At 40.0% G+C, this 19,006-nt stretch overlaps 1 protein-coding gene across 1 annotated transcript in view; it reads left to right on the top strand.

The window, feature by feature from the left end:
• The window catches only part of LOC124366430 (ecdysone receptor-like), a 653,070-nt gene that overhangs the window by 609,261 nt on the left and 24,803 nt on the right, over positions 1–19,006 (top strand). The window contains 1 exon segment of the mRNA XM_046822979.1: positions 9,337–9,381. Within this exon segment, the coding sequence (XP_046678935.1) occupies positions 9,337–9,381 (45 nt within the window).

Below are 19,006 nucleotides of genomic sequence, written 5' to 3'. Positions count from 1 at the left end.
GTCGTATCATCTCTAAGATGAATAAGAGTAATAGATTCTGTAATAAATCTAATTTTTAAGCTATTATAGTGTGTCGCCAATTCTCATGTGTTGCCCTTTTACTTTCTCGCCTTTCAAAATAAACTGTACGAATGAGAAAATGCAGATTTCGTTCAAATCATGTGTCGCGATGTTTTTCGAGACCTCCATATATGGAAAAGGTTTGTTCATATCTATATTTAGCCGTATTTGTACCGATTAATCATTTTTTTTATTTTAAAAAACTTATCTTTCTCAAACGGTGTCCCATTATGTTGTCAACTTTATTAACGGTCAAGAGACTCACCTCCATGTTTTATAAATATTAGAAATTGATTTGTATACAAACTTATAGAACCTGATGTTGCCCAATAATCCGTTATTCACTCTCAGCTAGCATTCTTCAGTACTTTTTCTTATAACGTGGAAGAGTAGTTGTAAGCACAAATTCAGTCACTGTTTTGAATGTTAAAGGACAAAAAGAGAGAGTTATTGCTAATTTACACCACTGATTATATTTTTTAAAAAACCAGAAAGCTTATTTAAGACTAGCTAGTTATTGTAGTGTATAACATTTACATAGCTTTTCATTAATCAATTGAACACACGGTAAGACACATTTCTGATTGAAATACGAGTCCTTGTATAGTATTTTCATTCAGTACAGTAGTGATAAATTTGAGGTATTCTCTGTTGTTGAATTTTGGTTTAAACAATCAAAACAGCTGATAAACGTAATAGCTAAGAATGTAAGTGTGAACAATTGTTTTACAATCGTCTTTTTTTCCATTTCTGTTGTTATTTTATTTTGCTGTGTTGCGTTTTTGTTGTGGACATACACGATGTGACACTTGCATAGCGTTCGCAAATTTCGACAGGCGCTGCACCAGGGTCTGTGAGCATAACCTACTTTCACTCGTGGACACGAAACCGGGTATAATTTGAAAGGTAAATTTTGCATGCGAATTAGGAGCCCAAACATCCGGCACATAGGCTGGCGCAAAGACGAAATGAGGACGGTCGGTGTTATTCGTTGTCCGCATGGACCTACCACCGGGAGTCTGCTGAGACCGCCTAGTCCAGTAGTCCGTCTTCTCGACGTGCACCATTGCCAACTGCGAGCGAGTAAAAGTGGAGTGAAGAACCCGTGTTGTGGCAGCACTGAGTGGGTGTGATCCTAGTGACATCATTCGGCGGATTACACACATCCGTATCTCGTTCTCGCTAGCAATTCCAGATTTCGGAGCCTCGGAATTTTTACGACACACAACAAATCTGGGGATTCGAATGTCCTGCTCAAAAATATCAGATGATGGTACTAGTCTTTTGATTTCCTACGTGGAAGTTTTCCATCAAGTACTTTCTCTGGTCGCCCCACACAGTGGCTCAGCTATCCGTTAAACTTCTAGAAGCTAATAAATAATGGGCTCCAGTAATATAGAAAAACGTCAGGTTTTTTTTTTTAAGGAGAGTCCGATCTCCTTTTAAGCCTTATTCTGTCCGCCCTCATGGGCCACTGGCCTGTGCGAGGATCTTATCAAATAGAATAAGGGGGAGAGTCGATACAGTACAAGGCCAATGGTACTGATAAAAAGTGCAATGGTCACAGACAGGATTTGAACCTGCGTTATCTCTAACTCATACCCAAAGTCCAACGACTTAGACCGCTCGGCCATCGGCACTCCCAAACCAGGATAATCCAGGTTAGAACTTAGGATTATCCTCTCCATCTGCTCACTCACTTTCAGAATAAAGAGAGGGATAAAGGCAAGAAACAACAGAAAAATCAGGAAAATTGCGGGGAACTTAAAAAATCACTCTCTGTTGGCTTCACTTTCCCCTTTTGAAAATGTGAAATACCTAGCAGGCAGTTCTAAGTATTTAGAGGCAGTTGTGCTGTTTTTATTTTGAAATACTGTTAGCTCAGTTAATACCTTCTGTATTTCTATATTTACAATATGCAATCTAAGACATACATTTTCTTGGAGTAAATTGTTAGAATAAATATAAAATTAAAATCTCATTTTTTATTTAACTAAGCAATCTAACAAAAATAAGGTGTTTTTAACAATTCGAAATCACAATTTACGCAAGTAAGTTATGCAGTAATTTATTTACACTTCACATTTAGTTGTATGTAAGTGAGTGTAAATACACAAAACACGTTATAAACAATTCGGCTTATAACACGAAGGACGGCTCTTTCATTTGATTCCGTATCTTTAAATGTATACCCTTCAACATCACTGTCACTCGAGACGTTCTACTTTGTAGCCAGGTGATTAAACTGTCCCCTTGTTGGTTTTGTTCAGTGGGTGAAGGCGGATAGATTAAGATCCCCTTGTAATCAAGCAGATTGGGGGTACTTTGATACTCTGTGATTATCTCACCTTCTCCACCGCTTGCTCCTTTCTCCCGTGACGTCTTCTTCACCGTTGTCACGCCTCCTCGCTCTGCCTCCGTAGTATCAACGGACAGCAGCAGGTCGATAATATGCTTCCACTGTACATTACTTTGAAACAAGGAATGAGGGAGCTGAACTTATCCCTTTCTACATTGACTGTATGAAAGCTTATCCTTCCTCGCACAGTTTTTATGTTATTCCAATGCAAATCAAGTCATATTTTATTGCAATTTTACAATTTCATATTGCATTGCAAATGTCAGTAAATCATTTTGTAAATATTTATTAATTCACACATGCACCCAAAATTGAACTTCCACACATTCACTCAAGCACACTCTCACCGACTCCAGATCCTATGCCTCTCATAAATCGCAGCGGCTCATCATGAACACGTCGACAGAGTAGAACGCTGTAGACACCAATAGGCGTTTTATATGAGTTTTGAATTGGTTTTTATTGTTGGAGTTCTTTATACTTTCCGGGAGCTTAGTGATCAATCTGACACCAACTTGTTGTGGCAGATGCTGCGTAAGCGTCAGCCTGTGATGTTGGGCTCGATAGTTGCCCCTGCCTCTTGTCTCACAACGGTGTATGTCCTCACCGCGGACCATAGTGCATTTTGATCTGCAATACATGATCACGTCGTATATGTAGAGGCAGGGCAATGTCAGAAGTTCGAGCTCCCTAAAAGATTCCCTGCACGACTCTCTGTAATTTAACTTTCCAATTATTCTGACAGCCTTTTTGGAGTCTAAAGGTTCGCTCAAATTTGTTTTTGGAGGCATTCGCAAAGTGTGGCTGAATTAGGCCATAGTAGGCCATTTTTAGAATTTTAGGTGAACATAACTTCGCTAGGTGGCACAAGGCGTCCACCTGTTCATCCAGGACTCAACTCAAATGTCCATGTTCTGAGCTATCAGCACGCTGAAAAAACGCAAGTTCTACGCCGTATTGCGTAAATTGTGGTGCTGACTCGGTAACGCCAGTGAGCTCCGTCAGCACTCAGCAACGGATTGTGTTACCTTGTGGGAACCGCCGATCCCCGGGCGGGGGCAACGTTCTGTGACTCGGCGGCAACCTTAGCTCGGCGAGGTCGGTCATCATGCCTCTGACAGATGTGCCCAGTGGACAAGGACTTATCTCGGGTTGTCAGATGGTCACCATCCACAGCAGATCGGAGCGAAGGTCCCTCTCCATGTGTGAACGTGCTCTTGCGGCTATTGGATGCATGAGTTTTGATTTCCTTGATGTAATAATTTCAACAAGCCATCTGTCATCGTGTTTTAACGTTAGCTATCTTTCAACGATTCTTAGGTTGTGATGGATGATTAAATTTAAGCACCGTGGAATTGTCAACGTTTCCTTAATAATTCATCACTTTGGTATCTGCTGGGCAGAGGACGAATCTTGAATTTTTCCAAAGTCTGTTCACTCTTTGCTGGAATCCAATCTTACATCAAATTACGTATATCACTTCCAGATGGTTACTTCTATGCCCCAAGGAGACTTGGAATAAAGAGCCTTGAGGTCGTTTCATCCAAGGGAGAGGTGAACAACTTATCCTCAAATCATCCTAAAATTCACCAAAAATCCACATTGTTGCGTTGTGACATCGTTCGTAAATAGATAACATTTAATTTGGGAAAACCAATCGAGGAATGATAAATTCAAATTATTCCAGATTTTCGGAAACTTGTTGGGCCTAAAACTTCATCTAATGTGGATGACAAGTTATTCTTGCATTTCTTCCACTCTGTCAAGATCTTGATGAATTTTTCACGATCGAAGAAACAATTAAGAAAAACTAAAAGTGCTTCAAAGTTATTTTGTTCCTACTTTTAATCTTCGTTAGAAATGAAGAAATGTGAACTTGTCTTTCCACAATATAGAGCGAATGAAGACTTTTAGCTCCAAATGACCTTTCACTTTTCAGAGTAGACTCTACGATGCCTCAGAGGATTCCAGGCAGAGAGCTACAGTGTTTCCTCCTTACCTGTAGGTCATTGCTCCTCCACCCCATCTGCCATTGGGGAAGGTGCCATTCAAGACGACAGACACTCCCCTCAGGTCTTTAGTGCTCTTTGTCCACTCTCCTACAGTAGCCTCTGTGAAGCAGGTTGTTTTTTCCCTTTGCCCACAACAGGAGGGTGGGCGGTCGCAACCCTTCTTCGGATGCTGTAAAAGAAAATATAATAGTTAGACTATATACCAACTGCCGCCCCTCTGTTTGCCAGCTGAATAGCGTAATCACGTACAGGTGTGTTGTGTCTCCAGCCCTTTACGACCCTTCCACCCCACGTTGACAGATAATTAAGCCGGTTTACGTTACTGTTTAATTATATACTTATTACAACTCGAGAGGAAAATGTTGTTTATAGGAGTATTATAATGTGCAATGCGTTATTGTGCTAAGTGTAATTTACTCGTTTAATGTTATGATGGTTTATTTTGTTAGTTAAATTTGTGTCTGCCGCCTTCTAAGATTGTTCTGCAATCGTTTATAGTTTGAGGACAATGTAAAATTGTGATCTTCAAAAATTACTTTTTATGTTATACGCTAGCTCCATCAGTTGTTTCTTAATAATAATAATAATATTCTTTATTGCAGGAAACAATTAACAATCATTATTTTATTGCAAGCGTTATATAAAAATAAAAGTACTAATCTAATAACTAACACAATTTAATTACAACTAAAAATAATACATCAATATCAAATTAATATTACTTTTTGGGTACGTGACACCTGTCGCCGGATATCAGAAGAGGAGTTAGAAAAATTGTTTTTTTTTTTTAATGTTAGTGAAGACTATCCCAGCGGACCATCGCAAACTCGTCAACTGAGTAAAATGCCCTAGATACTAGGAAGTGTTTTAATCGAGAAAGTGATTAGGTATAAAAGTAACAATAATAAATTAGTATGAGGAAACATTTATTCTGTACAAGATTCTGTTGTACGCAGCGAATATTTAATGAAAATTGAGAAATTTGTAGAAATTGTGGATTTTATAAAGATTTGGTGACATTTACACTGTTAGATGGACAAATTGTTCGAAATATAGGACAGAACCGACCTGTTAGTACAAGAACGACAGAACGTTCTCGCCAAATGACGTGGCAAATGATAATACGTTACGTCTCACTTGGACATACACGCAGGCGGAATTCAAATGCCAATTCAAATCGTCCAATGATGTAAATTATGTTTTGTTGATAAACAAACACTCACCATAGCCATTTAATAGGTATCACGTAGTAGCCGTTCACAAACTTGTGTAACAATTCATGATGTAAATGGTACGTGACGAAACATTAAAGTAACATTGAGCTGGAAGGACAAACAATGATGACCTTGAATAGCTTTGAAAATCTACTTTGCTTGAATCAAAGTCCATGGGTCTTAGACTCCGTACAACCTTGTAGTAATGAACTGCGTACTTGTAACGCTCTGGGCTGGTCTAGCGTCCGCAAGGCGGGCGAGCCGGGTGGACTTGTACTTGCCAGGCCGGTTGTGGACAGGTGCCGTCATACATAACAAGTGCTACTGCTTCTAGTCTGCCTTCTGCCTACCATTGTCTGGTCGACTACAATGTGCCGGCAGTCAGTCGATATCTGCTCCTCTCTCCCGGTTCTGCAGAGTCGGTTCTACAGAGTGGAGTCGATCGATGTCGCATGGCCTGCGCAAAAAGAGATTTCCACAAGGTGACAGGCGTGTGTTGACTCCAAAATTTTACTAGTATGCGCTTAAGAGGATTTGAGTCTCTGGGATTTGTCATCTCACCGCCGGTTGTGGACCACCTGCGGAGGTCCCCTAGGAGACCTCCGAGCTCGCCCACTCCGCGACGTAGGCCGTCTCTCCCACACCCGCCGCCCTCCGGAGTGCAGATTTGTTGCGCAACTCCGCTGGACTTGTGCCACACGATGCCGATGATGGCCGATCATCTCGCGGCCATCACCGCTTCCTCCGCCGGAAACACTTGCTCCGGCGTTTCCGCGGTTTTACGTTTCCGTCCGCATTGTTCTCCTGTCCGTGATACGCTTCGCCACGATCGGAACAATTGGGTAACTAAGAGTCAACCTTGAGGAATTCAATATCTTCTTCGGCGTGAGCTATAAAGATGAAAGAAAACTCTCAATTCGTAGGTTTTGGAAGTCCCGCTAAGTCGTATTGGCAGTTTGAGTAAATCTATTACTTTCTCGGAAATTACTTTTTGGGGCCTCCTTTGTCCGACTCGATCAAAAAATAATGATTTAGAGTAGAACAAAACAAATTATTCTTTTCCTTCATTCCATCAAATATTCACAACGGTTTGGATCTTTTAGCCATTTTCCTTCATTTGGTCTTCAAGATCAAGATTGTCTGACGCTTGAAAACTCTTAATTCACAGGTTTTGGAAGTCCTGCATGTCGAATTGGCACTACAGTATGAGGAAATCTATTATTTACTCGGAAATAAATTGTTGAGGGTTCCTTTTTCCAACTCAATCGTAGAGATTTTGGATTTGGCTAAACTGGCACAATGATTTAGAGTAGGGCGAAGCAAATCATTCTTTTCCATTATTACATCAAGTATTCACAACTGTTTGGACCATGATCCTTCACTTGGTCTTCAAGGTCAAGATTGTCTTGACTCTGAGGAACGACTAGTTGCCATCGGTTTCCACCTCGATGTGCACATCGGTCTTATATTACCCCGTCCTACTGAGTGGAGAGAGGAGAGGAATCCAAGAGTTCGCGTGCGGCCAACTACTGCCTATTACAGCGGCGATAAAAAATCGAAACTGGTTTTCGGCGCTCGCCTCGAAATTGAGAGTGCGCTGCGTGTTAGTCTGGTCTCGGGATAAACAAACTGTTATCGGAACTTGTTGCACCGTTGGTCCAACAGTCCTGCTTATGAGCTTAAAATAGATTTTATAATCTACCGACTATCCTTAATCAAAAGAAAGCATTCTCACCAGTCTTGGTTCACATGTGATAGTAGGTATCCATAAGTAAGTGAACCTTCCCTCGGTTTTGTATAAGGACTTATGTCCGGATGAAAGGGTTAGAGCTTTAATAGATCTTCTCTTGCCGAGTTTTAAAATTGGCTTTGTGAAAGCGACGTGTTTCAAGGATTGTCGGGCTAAATTTGGATCGGGGAAGACCCCTTGTTTCGCCGAATGCATGGAGTTTCTTCTAATTAGAAAGTTGTATTTTGTCCACCGTGGCAGGAACAATGCTCACCTGACAGATTCGCCAAAGCCTTTCTATACATACTCTAAGTAATCTTACGGGACAAAGTGAGACAGCCATTTTTATAAAGTTATCTAGACTTGAATAATACTGTGAAACTATTATAAGTACAGAAGTGTCTCTCTAATGTAATTTATTCATTTCAGTATAACATCGTCAAGCGTTTTCTACGGATTTGGCGTTAAAATTCCAAGATTGGTTGCAGGCTCTAAATGAAGTTTAATTATTTTTTCCTTGACAACCTTCGTAAAAAGTAGATTACGTCAGCGTGTAGGCCTACTACCTAAGGGCAATCTTAAGTATATACTTATTTACTTACATTATTACTTACTTACATATTTATTTAACTATTATTGTATGTGGCACGTAAGACAATAAGTTAGCTCGGAAATAATGTCTTGTGTTTGATATCGTAAAGTAAGAAACGTCATAAATAAGTACTCGATAATATCTCCAATCTCAAAAAACAAAGGGGTAGGAAGAAAATAAATTAATTATATGTCTACACTATCGCAAAAGTAATAAAATAGGCTAAGCTCGTTACGTCGTCTTTCATTGAGTATTAAGAATTTCAATTACCTCTAAAGTGTTTCTGGACTGTAAAAGTCACAGCCATAGCAAAAAAAGGTATATGCGCTCGTTATGACGTATAATCTCTTGGCTGAGCGTTAGCGAAGCCTCAGACTAGAGGGGTTGGAAAAATTTCATTTCTGTCTATATGCACTTGTCGGAAAGGAACTGACTTGGAAATTATGCATGAAGCTGCATTTCTATACATATTGAGTTCAACAACGATGGAGCATGTTACTATATCGCATTTGGCTGAGCGTTAGCGAACATTTTTAAATTGGTCTTATAGGTAATCGTGATGGCAACGCGGAAATTGCGGAGTAAATCAATTTGGATTCAGACGGAGTACAATCATATGACATTTTAACAATTGATATAGCAAAATTTGTAGCTTTTGGACTTAAAATTCTGTACGCAACCTCAGTGAATCTTGTCACGCGACGCGACACGTGTTGTGGTGTAGGCTTGTAAAATATAATGGTCACGTGTTGTGGTGTAGGCTTGTAAAATATAATGGTAGTAAGAATTTAAAGTGACATACGTGGCAGGAAAGAACACTTACCCGATGTACGTCTAAGGGCATAAAATAATAGACGAGTAGCAAGAAAGTAAATGAACTCTTAACGAGTTAGTCTAATATCGTAAAATAAGGGACGAGAAGCAAGAAAGTAAATTAATAATACGCCATAAACTAGTAAGAAATTAATCTATCCCGGTAAGTAAAGCTCATAAAGTAGCAACAGCCTGAAAAAAGTAAATTAGCTCTGAAATGCACTGATATTGTAAAGTTGCTGGCGTAGTAAGACAGGAAATGAGCTCGGCAGTACAGCGTGTGAAAGAGAACGTAGTCACGTAGTACGGATTAAAGTCAACTTAAATGTAAATACTCTTAGTTTTTGTAATCTTAGATAGCTGTTCAAATATTGGAAAATTTGATTTGTGGCCATGTTACACAATGTGTGTGTGATAAGACACACTGCGTACTAATATGGATAGCTCTAATTTTTTTGCAGATAGGTCTGTGACGAATGTTACTACGTGTGGTTTACATATTTGTAGTTTTTTTTAATACTGGAATTGTATTGTGACGTCATCATTTTTTGTTGCAGGTAATGAATGCTTCAAGGTCGATTTAGATGGTTCAATCTCTAGTGGTAAGTGCATTCTTATGCTCGAAAATACAAAATTATAATTTTCAAGAAGGTGTCATTTGTTTTAGACTATACAATAATGTAGTTGTGTACAAACAGTTGGTTTTAAAGAAACTTTAGCTGCGTTACTCCATACATCCATACTATACTCCATATTATTTTATGGACGCCTGCCTATTATTCATAGTTGTATTACAGTACTTCAGGGGGCAACGTGCACACGTTGGTTTGGACATCGTTTACCAATTAAAGTAACACGAATTTTGGTAACAATTATAACTCGATTTTTATATTTCTGACTTCGAATTTTCCCAAAAAAAGTGGGGACGTTTCAAAACTCTCTTTTTCATGTAAATTCCACATTTTTAGGGCAATCAGTACAGTCTTGACAGGTTGACAATGTCGCACCAGTGATTTCCTTCCGAAAAAATAGTTTTTCACATTGTATAATAATAATTGATAATGACAGCTTGCCCAAATGTGTTATTCTTACATTGATTTTTATTTCATTTGACATGGTTGTAAAATCAAATCAGTTTTATTGCAGCGACCATAGTACATACATTCATTGCATAGCAAACGTCATTGATCTTAATCTAAAATTTCGTACATTCATATCACAAAATTCTCATTTACACATAAAATTTTACAATTATGCACCTTTCATTCTTCGAGGTATATTGTCTCCTCCATATGAGACGCTCAAAACACTTGTTGGATTCAATTCGACGCCTAATTTGTGTATCATACTGCAGGACTCTAACGCTTGAGCGACCTTTTTCAACCACCTGTTTCTAATTCTTCGTGATCAAAACTACCAGGTGAATAACAAAAACTCGCTCAGTACTTATCTCGTTATTTTGTGTGTGTAATCTACACCATGCTTTAAATTTGTGGCCAAGGTTTTTTGTCAGGCTCCAGACCACCTGGATTCTCGTTTGTTCTCGTTGAAGTCTCCAGGTGTAGCGTGTATTTGCATGGGCTAATTAACAGCTCCAGTCCGCGCGCATCCAGTCATGGTTCCTGCGTCTAATTGCTTCGGCCGCCATCTTGTACTGATAAGACGTTATCTCTGTTGCTTCACCGCCGCGCGCCTGCCCGGCTCCTTCGCCAGCCTTGCGGGCCGCACGTGCGCCGAATCGTCTACACTAGCGTCGTACATTGGGCCGCCCTTTCACGTCCATCTTTCAAGTTCAATCCCTTTCTCCTTCACCGACCGCCTTTCCCCTTCTTTGCCTAATCCGCGGAGTTAACCTTTGTTAACACTGGGCCTTGCACTATTTGGCAAATGCTGGTCCAGCCCTTTCACATCCATCCTTCAAATTCAATTCCTGCCTCCTTCACCGACCGTCTTGCCCCGTACGGACAAATTGTAAACCACGTTTATTTTCCGATTGGTTAGCTTTAAGGGCTATCAAAAGGATAAACAGTGCGTTTGACACCAGAATTTAGTTACACTGCTCAGATGGACATAAAATGTAATAAACTATATTACTCTTGATTTTGAAACTCCCATCTCGAGAATGATATCCCAGGTGGTGAAATTTGTTTTCCTAGAATTCTTCGTGTAATTTAGCATTGTGAATTTCAACAGAAATGCAAGTTTAATCTAAAATAGTACATCAACAGATGTTTGACTGCTCCATATTATTTTCACGACATTTTTGGTACAGATCTTAATATCATAAAATAGATTTGCTATCGACTCACTGATGGAAACCTTGTAAAGAAGACCAAACTATCATGTCTAGTCATAGTATGGATAGGCTACTTTGATTCACTTCCAAAAGCAGTCGGTTGGTGTGAATAGGCCGGGTTGTATGAGGACTCGATAGGAAAGTGGTGTTCGGGGGGGGGGGGGGAGTAAACAAACCTGGGGAGGGTTGTCGACAAATGCTTCACAGATACCGTTGGGGTGTGGGCTGCTTCCGCCCCGGGAGGGTTCCAGCCTCCAAAAATACGAGGCCTGAAATACGTGGCCCGATCACACCCTTCTGAGTGTAGGGCAGAATCCTGGGCGCCCTTCTGTACCGCACGCAGGGCTAACATCGTATCTTATTTTAGAGCCATTCTAATTTTACCTCTGGTCCTTCCTGGATAGAATGCGGTATTGCAATGTCGCAAACTGAGTGGCGTACACGACCTTCTGAGCGTCCATCATATTTTGTAAAATGCATACGCGTTTTGTGAGATTTTGCAGACTGTCCATGTAAAATTTATAAAATATCTAAAAATTAACTTAAATACAAAGCGTTATATACCACTTTTTTGCATAAAAACAAAATTTGCAATAAATTATTTTTAATGCAAATAAATAATAAATTTTTTAATGCATATGTATTAAAAATATTACACATATTCAAAATTCAGAATAGCCAAATTGTAGGAAATTTTTGTCCTGAAGACAGAAGTGTGTGTTGAAACTGTTTATACTAATAATCTTGAAAAAAATACTTCTATGAGTAAATGCAGAATTGAAATTTTGACCTGCTTGCGGTAGTTATATAGCACATTGAAAGCACATTATATAGCACAAGAAAATGTTCTTACTTTTTATATTATACTAAATATAGTAGCAATACAACATTTTGCCATGAACACAGAAATATACATTGCTGTATCGTTTTTTTAGCAATTCATAATATTTACGTATGTGAAGGAAAGTCAAAACGGTGATTATATTTATTATTATATTATAAACATAAACAATATTTACATGCAATAATGTCATTTCTAACAATTAGTAACTACATAACTACGAATTGAAATGAAAACAAAGACGAAATACACTGTAAACAGCGAAATTCACGCGTTCGTATCTGAGCAATAACAAACAATGCAAACAAACTTTGCTGGAAACAACAGCTGATGAAAATGATGCAGATTAATGTTTGGTACAGAAGAGTAGGAGAAATCGAAAGACCACTAAACATAAAAAACTAATGGGCTTTTGAACGGTATAGTTATTATAATGCGATTTGATCGGTATTAGCGTCGGCAAAATGAGTTTAATAAATAAATGAATGTTTATCAAAATTTTTGATGATGACGTTTAGTGAAAATCGGAGTTGTCAAAAATGTTGATGCTGGACGCTTGGAGGGTTAATGAAGGAGGTGGATGGACCTAGCAGTGAAGGAGGCGTATGCAAGTTGGAAGGAACTAATGGAGGGAGGAAAAGCCTGCAGTGTTGCCACATTGCGCAATCCATAGCAGTTTGCACCGTATTTTTCTTTCCAATAGGGTTCCCAGCTAAATTAGTGTTGTGATAAGACTAAATCTGGTGAACATATCAGTAGAACAACATAATTATAAAGTGAGTGAAAGTGGATGACATGAACGATTAGTCATTGAAAAACCTTCCATAAACCCTCAAGTAAGATGAACGTACTTGGACAAATAATCACAATAAGAACGAGAATACTATTTTAGAATTTTGGGAATTCTAAAATAGTATTCTAAAATCTTGAGTGGTTTTATCTCAAGAATTTGTTTTCTCAAGCGCCAGGTGGAATCATTAATTCCGAAAGGCTTAGCAATGAAACATATATAATATTGGAAAAATATATTTTATTTATCAGTGATAGTAAATTAAACCTGTTTCCAATGCTCCAATACTCTTGTTTATATAAGTACTAGCGGGCCCGGCGCGCTTTGCTGCGCATTTCAATAATTTTTTGCAAAAGTTGCCCGCGGCTTCGCACGCAATTTCCCGTTGAAAACAGTACACTATATTCACTTATTCTTTTTCTATCACATTCTAAACATTGCTGAGATAATTGATAGTCGTTCCATCGTGAGCCTCTTGGGCGTATTATGAAGGTATGTACCATATTCCTGTCTCTATCTAGCTGTTACCCACGGCTTCGCACGCAAATCTTAAGAACCGAAGTCCTTATATTACTTAGTAAATTTTTTTTTTACTATAATAAATTTTAGATTAAATTAGTTATATCTCCGATGCCACGATTGAGCTTGCTTTGTTGTCTCGATCGAGAGAATATGTACACACGGAGTTTTGACAACCATACTTCTGTCAAAAAAAACAACTAAGGTTGATTTTATAACATTCTTTATATTTGTAGCCAACGTAAGATAGTAATTATGATATCTGCATTGCTCTTCTGATCAAGCATGAGCATGGTTTATATTAAATAAATATTGCAGTTAAAGGTGAATTTTTACGTCAAATTTGAATTGTATTATCTGGATAGTAAAGTCTATGTTTAACAGTGATTGCAGAAACAGTTTAAACAAAATTTGTCGTTTCTCTTAAGCTTACTCTATGCTTTAAAACTATAAGTGTAATATATGTTTACAAAGAACAGCTGATTAAAAATTTGAAAAGACGTTAACATATGTTTGCTGCAATGCATTTCTTATGGGTATTTCTGTAACCAGTGGGGCGGAATCCTGAATCGGGAAAGGGATGGGCATAGCTTATAAACCTTCTCCGTGGAAAAATACATATACGTACAAATTTTCATCATGATCGGTCCAATAGTTCACGATTCCATAAAGGACAAACATACAAACATTCATTTTTATATATATAGATAATTAGCTAAATAAACATTTTGTCATGTTTTGAACTACACGCTCGCCTTAGACAAGATATAATAAGAATAATTCTACAATGCTTCCTAAGACAACTAGGTTTTGAAAAGATATTTACCCAGCATCAGTCGCTTGGAGGCCATCACACCTGATGCATCAACTCTGACGTAGCATCCGAACCGTTGTAATCACAATAGAGGCTCGAAGGTCTCCGGTCGACTCCGCGGCTCGAAATGGCCTCAGCATCAACATCATCAACGTCCAGTCAGCTGGAGAGGTCCATCTCGATATTTGGACTGGAAGGCACAGATTGTTGTGTTGTGTTTGGTAGATGCCGACCTTGCGAAAGTTCATCCACCTCACACTCGCACAGTGGAGTGCCTCAGTCGAGTCAGTTCAGTTCAGTAGGTATCGGACTTTCGCCGCCGCCGTCCCAGGTCAACCACCGGCCTTGCCCCCGCCATGGAGTCGCTCCATCCTCCTGCCCGCGTCCTCTCACTTTTCGACATCCTGGAAGTGTTTTCCGTGAGTTTTGCCGCTGGTCTTTAGCGGAGAACTGTGTGCCATGATATACTTAACGGGGATGGATTGTTTAGATTGGAGCCCTCTGTCGTTGTTGGAATATTTGGGTGAGTTTGGAACGTGTCTGATTAGGTAGTTGTTTTTAAATTGCACGTGGCCATTGCATAGATAAATTCTTAAGGGTTGTTTTCGGTTTAAATGTAAATTATTAGTAATTGTTTTTAATTAAAATATTTGCGAGGAAGGTGAATAACGTATCGATTTAACCAATAAGCTTTAAAATTAATGTTTTTTTGTTGCACAATATGTTTTTATTGGTCTTCAATTTTATGAATCTCAAGAGTGGTGTAAATAAATCTGAAGACTCTTGGAGCAATTGGAAAAACTTTACTACTAAGTGTAAAGAATACAATACATTTCTAATTTATTTATTTTTCGGACAAGGCCTTTCGAAACCAAAGGTTGCATCATCAGACGACTCCACAAAAAAATTTTTTAAAATTAAAAACAAATGTTTGTGGAGTTGCCTGATGATGAAACCTTTGGTTTCGAAAAGCCTCGTCAGAAAAATAAATAAATTGGAAATGTATTGTATTCTTTACATTCAGTAGTATTTGTAACTAAACGTGTTCAATTTACTAGCTACTTTAATAATTAGCGCTTTCGTATTCAAAATTTTAATGCATAAATGCATGCTATTTTTACACGCTCCGTATATTACCGGTAGGACCATGTAAATATGCAGCTTCTTAAATTGTGCAAATCAGATTTTCCCACTGTTACTAGCTTTGATTGAAGCAAAACATCGGTTTATCCGGTAACCTTACGTGTTCGGTGTGGTATGGCGTAATCCAAGGCTCAAGTTTGGGTCCACTGATATTGATTTTGCCCTCGATCGGACTATTCCATTGTCGGTCGGTGCGACCGTGAACGATCGCGTCGTACCGTGCGACGGTCGCAGTCGCGCTCCGGCTTCCACGATCACGGTATTGCTTTGACCTTCATGCTTCATGCCGGTTTGGTTCGCTCTTCCTATCATTCTACCCCCCCCCCCCCCGGCCCACGCTGTTCTGTCCTTTCTGCACGTCCGCGCAGGGGAATTCGTCGCGCACCGAAGGTTATTATTGTTCGCCAGACCGCCACATCTAGTCGCGGCTAGGCCCGGCTTCGAGTTATCGTGAGAATTTCAATTCCCCGCTCCTAATTGGAAGATTGCCACACTTTTTTGGTCCTGTTTATAAGGACTTGATCGCATGTCGAAGAAGCACGCTGCGGGATTTCTGTCTTTAACATTCGTCCTACTGAAATTCGTCTTGTGGCACTTGAGAAAGTTAAAATTTTAGTGAGGACATCCCTCTTGTTTATAGTTTTAGATAGAGAGATGTTATATGAGTCGCTGAAAGCTCGAGAAGCGTGACTCCTCTATTAGGGGTGGCCCCTAATAAATCAGACGGAGATGGTCCACACAATTCATTACGTCACAAAACGTATTCTGTTACACGGACTCGTGCATTGAATACGTTCGGCTCCAGCTGCTCCTGTCGGGCCGCCATTGTCAGCGGTCCATCGACGTACGCTCCACTCTCCGCAGAGCGTTGACCTGCCACGTATTACGTAAACGACAGATCACGAGAATTTAAATTTAAAACTAGGTCTCATCCGTCACACCGTGCAGCGTCCTGTAGTTTCGTAAGGTAAGGTTATGGACGGGTGACGAGCGCCGGGCGCCATCTTGGATTTAGGAATGCTCTTTCGGTTATCTCCCTCGTCCATTATACTGTTTGACAAGTTAGTCTCTCTCCGTTTGGGCCCTAACGGTGAGTGTACTTAGCCGTGAACCACGGCGGGAACGATAAGCCAGGAAGCGTCTCGTCATCGGTGACACGGCACACGTCGGAGTCCGATACATGAAGAATTAATGGATTTTTTAGTTCCCCGTCGGGTTCTCCAGTGCAGGGCTCCAGAAACATCCGACCGACAGTAGGGATGATGGTAATCCGTGACGGGGCGTCGATTCCTCACGGAGGAACAAAGAACGAGGAGCCTCGTTTAAATCTCGTCCAGACGGGCGCTGGCGAGGTCAAGGGACAGGAAATCGTGTAGCAGACGCACAAAAACTACAAGAAGGGTAGTGGGCCGGAGAAAGGGTGCCGTAAATCGTCAAGGGCGGCCGCGGGAGGGGAGGGGGGAGGGCGACAAAAAGAGCAGCATTAGCCTAAATAACATAACAGCTGGCTCCAGCGGAGCGGGCACCACTCTCGGAGTTGACCCGGTGCGTTGGAGGGAAACTGGTCCTTTGTGAAGGGCTCGGAGCTTGTGGAACACCCCGATCAATTCCGGTGACTGAAATGATGTTGCTCGTTTTCATTAATATGTGACAGACTTTATTACGTTTCCACTCTGGGTTTTTAGCGTGGAAAGTAAGTTTAAAAGGAAAACGAGTGTAGTAATACCCATTTTAAAAGGTTAGCATGATAAAAGACAAACTTACACAATAAAATATTAACAACTCTAAAACAGTAATTATACACTTTGAATAATAAAATCTTGTAATTCCCGTAAACTATCAAGTTTTAACGTTATGGTCAGATCAAACAATAACCCGTACAGTCTACTTGTAAATCTGTAAATTTATGAAGTGTACCTATACATATTTTTTATGCAAAGGAAATTTAACACTGTTGAAAAAAATAAAAGTAAATTACGTTAGTCATTCTGATAAGAATTGTGCGTGACTGACCTATAAATCGCAAATAATGATTTTTGGATCTAAAAAAGAATCGTGATGTATCATCGAGGCATTTACTGTGTTTTATATGCAAATAATTTCGATAGAGGCGCCATGGTGTGTGCACCTTGTTGGCTTCATCGTTTTGTAAAAACGAGATGGATTTAGTCATCGTGAATGTAATCGTTCATTCAGGTGTAGAGAGAAGTGTCGCCGAGTGTGTTTTCTCCAATGACATCTCTCAGTATCCGTGTTTGTGGAGTGTGACGCGATGGAATAGTGGAAAGGTCGGGATGTAAACACGCGACATTAGTGAGCCATTAGGCTAATGACCCACGCCATTGGCCGCCTTGGGCAATATTTACTTTGGGTTGATCGCCAAACAAAACGTTATCAGAAGATTAGTAGGAGTTTTGTATTTGTTTTAAATCACTCGCGGCTATTTGTTGTTTGGAAGTGAAGATTGTGTTGGATCATTTTTCAAAACTGACAGAGTCCTCTGCAAGATAACTTGACCCGGTGTGTCATTTTGTGAAGGGTCCCTCGGAAGAGCAAAGGCACTGGAAATTGGAAATCCCAACTGTAGTCCTGTTGTTCCCGGAAATCTACCTGGGCCAGAAGGAATGGTTCTCGTGATAGAGCCTCGGGATGTTTTTCTTCTTGCTCAATTCCAAGAATCAGGATGAGTCATGGCAGGTTTCAGTGAATGCATCCTTAAGGATCGAAACCTTGTCCCCATTTTTATGTTTATTTTGTATCGCTTCTTGGAATGTTGTGGGAACTTTTCTCGTAATCTGGACTTTATTGGGTGTGCTTTATAGGTCACTACAGAAAAGTGAAGAACTCCTAGAAGAAGGAGTATGCCGTCGAATATAGCAATGTTTGTAGCGTACAGTTACAAAATCATGTAAAAAAATTACATTGTAATATTTTCTGGTACTTATTTGTTTTTCACGTCTTGATATCTTGTTTGTTCACAAAGATTGAGTGGGTCTTTTTGTATGAGATGGATGAAACACAAATCTTACAAATCACTTGCCGTACGCCCCAATGTTCAGATGAACGCCGGCTTCTATCATCGACAATCATAATTCAATCATCACTACAAGGCCGTTGACGAGGAAGTCAAACGCTGCCCAAGATAATAAATAACCGAGCAATAATCATCTCTAACAGTTCTGTGTAATGTGTTTGTATGATTGCTATTGTATAACGTGTGTGGAGGCCATCGGCAGGTCTGTAGTACGGGACCGCGATGATGCAACCTAACCTCCAGGAGTGAGAGATCCTGCTGCCCTGGTGAATCACGGTTCTTGGACACCCTCCGCCGTTGTTTCTTGGATTTAGAGAGAGTCATTAGTACGCTCTGGGTTAATAGCCCCTTAAAGGATATATTTCAAGGACTGTTGTAAACCAAACGCTACTCTAGGTCAGATTTGTCGAAGTGTTCTAAAAATCATAATTTTTGTTCTACAATCTTAATTGCATTGCTCACTACATTCTGTAAACAAACCAATGGAGGAATTTAGTTCTGTTTGAACCATGATTCGTGGTGCATGGCTTTCGGTCCAGAATGGTGACCGGTGAGAACACCGCAGTCTGTCCCTTGAGGATGTTCCGTCTTTCCCTTATTCTTCTGTGGACATAATGAACACGCTGCTCCTCAAACCCTGTAGTACATTATTGCTAATACAGCCGATACTAAAGACTCTGAGTTGCTCTGTGTCCCAGTAGATGCACAGAGCCACACGACGCAGATCTACCTGTGCGGAGAGTTATGGCTCATTAATCACAGAACAGTCGCGTTCGAGACTTCGCCCTGC

Source organism: Homalodisca vitripennis, chromosome 7 (genome assembly GCF_021130785.1).
Source record: "Homalodisca vitripennis isolate AUS2020 chromosome 7, UT_GWSS_2.1, whole genome shotgun sequence".
NCBI classification, from domain to species: domain Eukaryota; kingdom Metazoa; phylum Arthropoda; class Insecta; order Hemiptera; family Cicadellidae; genus Homalodisca; species Homalodisca vitripennis.
The sequence above is the reverse complement of the archived record's forward strand: the minus strand, read 5'-3'. Positions and strand labels throughout refer to the sequence as shown.